General features: G+C 32.1%; 1 protein-coding gene across 1 annotated transcript; it reads left to right on the top strand.

Moving 5' to 3' along the window:
* Positions 1 to 1,330: 1,330 nt before the first annotated feature.
* Positions 1,331 to 8,887, top strand: LOC106652727. The gene is made up of 11 exons (XM_014371859.2): positions 1,331 to 1,443; positions 1,567 to 1,692; positions 1,786 to 1,920; positions 2,021 to 2,140; positions 2,235 to 2,745; positions 3,160 to 5,472; positions 5,563 to 7,657; positions 7,754 to 7,937; positions 8,502 to 8,581; positions 8,636 to 8,767; positions 8,883 to 8,887. Exons 1-11 carry the CDS (start codon positions 1,331 to 1,333, stop codon positions 8,885 to 8,887), a joined length of 5,814 nt encoding a protein of 1,937 aa, XP_014227345.2.
* Positions 8,888 to 9,813: the final 926 nt, after the last annotated feature.

Here is a 9,813-nt window from a genome sequence, read left to right as displayed (position 1 = left end):
TTGAATTTCTTCACGTTGACATTCAGAGCACTGGGCAGAAATCACATTGCGTCATCACCCGCGAGGGCCATCGCAATGCTTTGTTTTAATTAGACAGTCGGATTCCCCTAGTCCGTGCCAGTTCTGAGCTGAGCGTTAAATGGCGGCCGAAGAGGACGATCGGAGCGGCGTAACCACCCCGAAAGCCTCGCAGCAAGAAAGATCCGCGGGAGGCCGGGGCAACGGACCGAGCTCGACGCGGCGCAACCGAGCGCACGAGGGCGTACGCGCGTGAACGCGCACGCTACCTCGCGCGACGACTACGCACGACTCGCCCAGGCCCGCCACCTCAGCCAGACCCGCTTCCCGATCAAGCCCGACACGCCCCGCCCCTCAGAGCCAATCCTTATTCCGAAGTTACGGATCCAATTTGCCGACTTCCCTTACCTACATTATTGATGTGTAACGTCTTATGGATCGTTGAGTAGGCTAGTGAATCCGTGAAAAACGAGCGAGCGAGCGAGCGCGATAATCGTAGGTTTTTAGCCTCAGTAGCGTCTGTTTGCTTCTCGCGCCGTGATTGGTCGACGCTACACAGTGTCGAGTGATTGCCCGCTCGCTTCTGCTGCGGCACGAACGCGGGCTATGGTAGTGCTTCGCGCATATGTCTATGAAACGGCTATGTACAACAGCGTAGTGTGTACGTATCTCTCTCACTCACTTGACTCTCTCCCGCTATACAGGCACGTGCGTGTTGCTTGGTCGAACGACACAATATATTAGGACGCACTTTGTAGCTTACAGCTTGGCGCACACGTTTATATTTATGAATTTCAGTGTATGATTGTATGCGTACGATAATATATTGATGTGTTCATGTAATATGTCTAGTATATATACTTATACATACACACAGCCAAGTCTCGTGCGTTTATTAAACCCATGAAATGCACCCATGAAAAATTTTAAACCCTTAAAAATATTTTGATGTATATTATTTTTGAGTTGTGAAATGAAAATTTAGATAAAGAACAGATCATCTTTACACATTTTTTCAAGATTCATTACCTTGATTCATATGTAAACAGTTATGACCTATGTCTTATTAATAATAAGAGAACAAATATCAAAAGTACTTTTATCTACACACAGTGAACTGATCTGTAAGCGAATTCATCACAGTTCGCATTTGTACTAGTTTCACTAGAATCGCTGAAGAGTAGAGCCGATTTTTGATGTGTAACGTCTTAAGGCTCGTTGAATCCGTGTTTACATAAGTTTGATTTATTTGTCGATTAAATATCGAAGCTAGTGATTGTTGTGTGAATATTGTGAAAAATAATTATTGAAAATGAAAAAGCAAATTCGTGATAAAGATGAAAAGCCACCAAACTTATTACCATCCATACAAGCGAATGAACGAGAACAAAAAACGGGTATTAATATACCATACACAATTCCTACGTAAGTATATGATCGATCTATTTGAAAATTTAAAGAAATAATTCCCTTTGCAATTATCACTGAATAATTATAATTGAAAATTGAAAATAAATTCATAATAAAATGTGAATTTTTAAACAACAGTCCTCCGATTGTTCAACAATCATTGTACCCTTCAGTTGAATCGTTCGGATCTTTACAAGCTTCTGAGAAAAATGAACAACTGGAAAAACAATCAGCGCATTTAAATCGACTAAGTCAATTGTCAATGTTAGTATTATTGATACATAAAACATGAAAAAAACATTTAATTTCATTACAATTACATAACGAAAATAATATTATTATGATCTTTTTTAATAGTAACGATACAATTGTTAAACAGTTGTATCGATCACTTGAAGAGTTACAAACTGAACAAGCTATACAGGAAAAACAACAGAAAAAACAGAAAAAAACACATGCAAGTTGTGTTAATCTATCGCAAATGTTATCTACGTTAGTATCACTTACTGTTGTTTTCAAAGAACACATATAACCAATTTATAAATAAACAAAATACTTTTTAATAATTTGATCTTGTCCATTTTGTATATAGTATCCAACCAATAAAACGATGCCAGGTTAAACGCAAAATCTCGTCTGAAATTCAAGAAACCCCCGAAAAAAAATTTAAATCTATGGAAAATTTAGTCGTACCTCCAAGTACAACTACGTTGTAAGTAATATCAATCATAACTATGAATTTTAAATTATGAAATTTTCTATTTGTGTTATTAATAAAATATATTTTTCATAAAATTTTATTGTAGAAATCTTTTTCCTAAACTATCCAAGGATCAACGGTACCGAAAAAATAAAAAGGAAATAGAATCGTCAATGATGGATGATTTGTCATCTTTGTACGATACAGATAATTTGCGGCGTGATTGCGTACCTGATAAGGTTATTAAACAAAGAAAATACAGAGTTGATAAAAAAAACGGTGATCCCATCTACAAAGAGCAAGAAAAGAATCGTCATATTGAATATAGAAAAAAAAAGAAAAATGATGATATGTATAAGGAAAAGGAGAAGAAACGTCATCAAATTTCTAGGCAGCAGAAAAAACAGAATTTAGAATCGAATTCTTTAGAAGAAGAATTTCGTGAATCAGAAAAACAACGGCATCGTGAATACAGAGATAGATTATTACAGAATCAACTCGATGATTCAACAAATTTTATGAATAATGCCATAAATTGTAGAAATAATGAACAACAAAATACTAATGTAAAAGAAAAATATATCGTAACCGAGACTGATAAGAATATTGATAGAGAAGTAATTAATAGGTTCGTATACATTTTTTGGCTTCTATTTTGCAGGATAATATTTAATAAAATGGTTTAATAATAAAATTCAATTCATATAAGTATTCACGTGCAAGAAGAATGCAATCAAACTCCACAAGTTATTCAAGAAAATACGAAAAATTACTCTAATTTTGAAAGGCATGTTCGAGCAAGAAACGAGTTTGAGAAAAAATTTATAAAAAACCCATTTGGAAAAGCTTGCACTGTTTGTGACAGACTATGGTTTACAGCAGATCTTAAGAAAATAAATGGTCATGAAATATTAATGAAGAAAATAACGGTAATATTTTTTTTCAAATATTTAAATAAAACTTTTTTTGATCTAATATTTTTGATCTAATATTTTTGATGTGTAACGTCTATTTTTTTAATTTCCTTTTAGAATCTGCAAGATGCATCTGAGGCGATGGTATGTTCAACTTGTAAAAAAGCAATTGATAATGATAAAATACCCAACTTTGCAGTATACAATGGATTCAAATTCCCAGAATTACCATCTGACTTACCAAAACTTGATTTTATAACTGAAAGATTAATTTCTCCTCGTATTCCATTCATGCAAATAAGGAGACTTCGTCATGTACATGGTCAATTTGGTATTTATGGCCAGATCATCAATGTACCCGTGTCGGTGGATACAATGGTTAAAACATTGCCTCGAGAATTAAACGATGATCATTGTTTTTATGTTCATTTAAAAAAAAAACTCGTGCACAAATCTAGTTATGTGCATGGATTAGTAAAGAAAAAAGATATAAAATTATGGTTAAAGTTCTTAGTCAAAACACCATTGTATGAAAAGTACGAGATTAAAATCAATGATTCATTTTTTCGAGATATGGAAGAAAACGTTGAAGAGCAAGAGGATAATTTAAATGATTATAGTGAGGATATTCCAATCGAAGAAAGTCTCATTGCTCAACAACAAACTCTAATGTGGAGTGAGGACAAATGTTTGTCTCTTGCTCCAGGTGAATTTAAAATTCCCCACAGTATATTGTTCGATGAACATGCCGAAGAGTTATCATTTCCATCAATCTATTTAGGAGAGTTCAGACGATTTACTGAAGATTTAAGAGTGACACCCTACATGATGATCACTAGTGAACTTAGGCGCAAAGATCGTCGTGCTATCACTCCTCATCACCTATTATACGCGGCTGTGAAGATAATGCGAATAAGAGTTCGTGATTGTCTAACAATAGCTTTTAGGCACATAGGAAAAGATACTCACGTAACTAAAAAACAAATTGAAAGCGAAGAGTATATTAATAACTGCATAGAATCAAATTTAGCTTTTTTAAGGTCGATACCGAACTCTGTTTGGTATTGGAAAGCGAGGAAAAAAGATCTCTTTGCTATAATTCGTCAAAAAGGTAAACCAACAGCATTTATGACCTTGAGTGCAAATGAAATAGGATGGAATGGTTTATTGGAATTATTACACAAATTGGCCAAAAACGTCGATGATTTCGACGTGACACAACTTAACTATATTCAAAAAAGTACCCTCATTAATGAAGATTCAGTGACATGTGCAATTTACTTCAATAAATTAGTGAACGTTCTATTGAATATTTTGCAGGCTAAAAAAATTAGTCCGTTTGGAAAATATAGAGTTGTAGATTATTTTAAAAGAATTGAATTTCAACACAGAGGAAGCCCTCATGCTCATATTTTACTTTGGCTTGAAAATGCTCCAGATGATATTTTAGATAAAAATAAACTTCAAGCAATAGAGATGATCGATCGTTTAATATCAGTGTCGAAATCAGAAGCATCAGGAAACATAAAATTGCAAACTCATAAACATACATTTACATGTTATAAAAAGATTGGGGCAAACAAGGGTCAAAAATGTAGATTTGAAGCTCCTTTCCTGCCTTTTAAAGCTACAAATGTTATTATACCAATGCAATCATCGGAGTCGAACTATAATGAATTTAAAAAAAGATATAGTCAGATCAGACTTAATTTAGAGGATAAAAACTATAAAGACATTGATGAGTTTTATAAAGAAAATAATATTACATCGGATGATGAATATTACAATATCGTTGCAGCTGGTATAAATAGACCGAGGATATTTATTAAACGAGATACATCTGAAAAATGGTATAATGCTTTCAATCCATTTGTTTTTAGTTTGCTGAAATCAAACATGGATTTTCAAATAATAACTGAAGAATATTCTGTGGCGCAGTACGTTATTGAATATGTAAATAAAACGAACAGAGGCATAAGTAATTTACAACGAAAAATAATAGAAACAATGGACGAGCATCCTGAATTTAGCATTGTAGAAATCACACGAAAAATGAGTGTTGATATGTTAAATTCTGTTGAAATGAGTAGCCAGGAAGCCGCATGGTATCTCTTGCGGGAACCAATGTCAAAAAGTTCAATAGCTGTAATTTATATCAACACATGTTGGCCTATTGATAGAGAAAGGATTAAAAAAACACAAAGAGAAATCGATAAATTAGATGAAAATGATACTGGCATCTGGAAAGAAAATCATTTTGAAAAATATGAAAAACGCCCAGAACATTTAAATGATGTGACATTGGCACAATTTGTTGCAAAATATTATTTAAATACCAAGAATGAATATGTAGAAAGAGATCAGCCTCGTATTATTAGATATAGAAAATATGACATGGCAGCAAATTACAATGAGTATAGAAGAGAAATGGTGACCCTGCATTTTCCATTTAGAAATGAAGAAGCTGATATTTTAGATGAAATGAAATTTAATAAAATATATGATGATAATGAAAATGAGATTTTGAACAAAAGAAAAGAGTTTGAATCTAATTTAGATTTAGAGAAAACAATTGAAATATGTCGCCAGTTATGTAGAGAGAATGAGGAGAACGATGGTGAAGATTCCGAAGAGCCAAATGATGTTGATCGTTTTCCGGAAGCGGACCCTTATCAAGAGTTATATCGAAATCCTAATGCTGGTATGAATGAAGATCTCCGTTTAGGTACCATACAGAAATTGGGCGCTGTTGCAAAAAAAAGAGAGAACTTAATGGAGCTTGATAGATTTTATGATTTGATGAGAAGTGCAAATGAAAAGCAATTTAATCTTCTTAACCATATAATTCATCATATTGTATCTTACAATAATAATGTATCTTGCCAGCCACCACCATTACAAGTATTTTTGACTGGACCAGCAGGTTGTGGGAAAACATTTGTCATCAAATTAATTATGGACATTTACAACCGATTCTCACATACTGATGGTCTTTGTAATTCGTATATAACCTGTGCATCAACCGGTAAGGCTGCTGTAGCAATTGATGGAACTACTGTTCATACAGCATTAAAATTAACCATTTCCAATGTGTTACCATTGAGCAGCGAAATTCTTCACTTATTTCGATGTCTTTTTAAATATGTAAAGGTTATTATAATTGATGAAGTCAGTATGATTGGATCGGAGCTTCTGACACTCATTGATTCTAGATTGAAACAAATAACCGGTAATTACAATGATAATTTTGGTGGATTAGATATATTTTTCATAGGTGATTTACGGCAATTGCCACCAGTAAGGGCTACTCCAATTTATAAACGACCTAAACAACGAATGATTGGTCCAATTCTTTGGGAAGGATTGAAATTTTATGAATTGACCCAAGTTATGCGACAATCCGATATTGTTTTCTCTTCAATGTTGACAAAAATTGGCAACGGAAGTGTTTTAGATGAGAGCGAGCTGCAACTTATAGAAAGCAGATTTTATACAAAAGAAGAGGCTGATGAGCAGTGCCCAGATGGTGTCAGGTTATATTTTGATAACAATTCTGTAAATCGTTACAATAACAAAATTCTACAATCACATGAAGATAAAATCATCTCAATTGCTATTGATAGCATACATGGAAACGATCAAAATAATGTTGATCAAGCAACTTTTTTAATACAGAAGTTGCATAAAAAAACTGTCATTGAAACTGGTGGTTTACCGTACGAAATTACTTTTGTTCTCAACAAGCTCTATATTATAACAACGAATATTGACGTTGCGGATGGATTGGCTAATGGTGCTGTTGGGAAATTAGTTCATATCGAATTGAAAGAAGGTCAACCGGTTCGAGTTTGGCTTATTTTTCGTGATCGAAAAACTGGTCAAAAAATAAGATCTAAGGCTGCTGGTAAAGCAAAAGAGTTGAACATAAGTGAACACGCAGTGCCGATAGAGCGTAGGACTGCAACAATACATTTGAACAATAATAAGACTATTAATGCGAAACGAAAAAATTTTCCACTGATATCAGGATGCGCAATGACGATTCATAAATCTCAAGGAGGTACGTTTGAGCAAATTGTTTATGAATACAAAAGAACCCATACAACTCCGTTGTTATATGTGGCATTGTCTAGAGTTACATCAATTGATGGTTTATTTATTACCAATGCAACGAATGACAAAAGATTTTATCATGGCAGGAATAGAGATCCATCGGTCCTTCCGTTACAAAAAGAGTTCGAAAGATTATCTTCAAATAGATTAGAAACAATTCAGGATTCACTAAAAAACTGGTTACTTTCAGACAGTGGATTAAAACTATTAACTTTTAATTGTCAAAGTCTTCGCAAGCATGCTCCAGATTTAAATGAAACTATAGTAAATCATTGTGATTTTCTATTACTTACAGAAACTTGGATCTATGATAACGAAGATATTGAAATAGCAAATTTTAATTGTGTCATTAAAAATAAGCGAATGGATAAACGCGCGGGGGGAGTAGCTATATATTCTAAAAAAGGTAGTGCTAACTTGTGTGACCCAACAAATTGGCAAGTTGGTCAGGATTCGGTTGGTGATATATGTTTTACGCAGTGTCAGATGAAAGAAGGAGGAAGTATTTTAATAGCAGCTATATATATTTCGACCAAACAGACTATTACCTCTATTATACAGTTCATTCTAAAAAAATTATTTAATTTTACACGAGAAGGTTCAGCCCTGTTACACCAAAATTTACACCAATTACCAATGGTTTTAGCTGGAGACTTTAACACAAATTTTGCTTCTAAAGAGTCACTTCCTTTAATAGAATTCTTGAAGGATAAACTACAGTTAGAACTGAATAATAATCCAACAGAATTTACAACAAAAGATAAAACTACGATTGATGCTGTGTTCGTTAGATATCTAAACGTAGCTACTAGACTATACATATCACATTTTAGCTACCATAGGCCTTTACTATCCTTGATAAAAAATTCTGATGTTATTATATCAAAAGAAAAAGAAAAGTCCGCCTCAGATTCATTTTCGGAAAATAATAACGAAAATTTCGAAAACACTGCTACACGAACTCATGAAAAAATACAAAACTCTGATTTTATTTCCACCGAAAATCCTACAGTTCATTCATTACCAATTATTTCTACAGAAAATCTTACAGTTAATTCATTACCAAAAATTAATGAAGAACATTCAGAAAAAAATACTGCAAGAACTCTTAAAAAAATTATAATTTTGAATGATCAATACACGAATACAGTTACTCCTTTACCAAACGATGGTGTATCGTGTTATGCAAATTCATCCATTCAATTACTACTGAGTTCAAAATTATTATGGAATGAAGTAAACATCCAAAAAAATCGAAAATACACAACGAAAAATGATGAATTTCTTAAACTTTTTTTATCTAAATATAAATCTAAAGCTAATGATTTAAATACTCTAAACTTTAGATACATTGCGGGTAAAAAATATTTAAGACAGGAAGAACAAGATGTTCCGGAGTTCATTGAAGACTTGATTTCACAATTTGGTATTTTACAGAACTTAATAAAAAATATGATTATATACACAACTATCTGTATAGAATGCGGTTATCAGCGCCGGGAGCAACAAATTAATACTTTAATACAGCTAGATATACCTCCAGAACCGAAAGAAACATACAGTATTCAAGATTTAGTAAATTTCAATTTTGATAAGTGGACTGAAACAGAAGGTCGATGTTCCGAATGCGATAATAATGTATTACGACGAAAAAGTGATATAATAATAGAAGATAACAAAATTGTATTACTTCATTTAAAAATTTTCAAAACAATTGTAAATCCTAGGGTAAAGAATACTTATATTGTCGCTAAATTGAATGATTTACATATTACAGGATTGCCTACTGCAACGATAACGATTAATAATAAAGAATATAATTTAAAAAATGGAATATTTCATCACGGGGAATCTGTTGCGAGAGGACATTACACAAATATATTAATACAAGAAAATAATTACGTAAAAATAAATGATACTCATATAAAATCATTAGAACCTGCCGATTGGCCAGGAAATTCGAAAGATATTTATGTACTATTGTTAGAACGAAAAAATTAAATTAAAAATAGAAAATGCAAACAGGAAAAAATAATGTAAAATCAAGAAGAAATACTAAAAATTTTTTTCATTTAAATAAATGTTGTTGGATTTTTTACTTTCCCTCTGAAAAAAATTCGATTTAAAAAAAAAATTCAAGTAAATTAATTTACAATTACGAATCAAAAAAGAATAAAAAAATTGATAAATAAAAATTCGAGTGATTCAATTTAAAATTCAAGTAAATCAATTTACAATAGAAAAATTAAAAAATCAGCTGTATAAGAACAGCTGTAAGATGTGTAACGTCTTTATGAACATTAAAGTAAATTCAAGTAAATCAATTAACAATAGAAAAAAAAATGGATAAATAAAAATTCGAGTGATTCAATTTAAAATTCAAGTAAATCAATTTACAATAGAAAAATTAAAAAATCAGCTGTATAAGAACAGCTGTAAGATGTGTAACGTCTTTATGAACATTAAAGTAAATTCAAGTAAATCAATTAACAATAGAAAAAAAAATGGATAAATAAAAATTCGAGTGATTCAATTTAAAATTCAAGTAAATCAATTTACAATAGAAAAATTAAAAAATCAGCTGTATAAGAACAGCTGTAAGATGTGTAACGTCTTTATGAACATTAAAAATAAATTCAAGTAAATCAATTAACAATA

The sequence above is a fragment of the Trichogramma pretiosum genome, unplaced genomic scaffold, assembly GCF_000599845.2.
Source record: "Trichogramma pretiosum strain Unisexual culture from Peru unplaced genomic scaffold, Tpre_2.0 scaffold168, whole genome shotgun sequence".
In the NCBI taxonomy this organism is placed as follows: Eukaryota; Metazoa; Arthropoda; class Insecta; order Hymenoptera; family Trichogrammatidae; genus Trichogramma; species Trichogramma pretiosum.
Note: the sequence above shows the minus strand (reverse complement) of the source record. Positions and strands in the feature narration are given on the sequence as shown.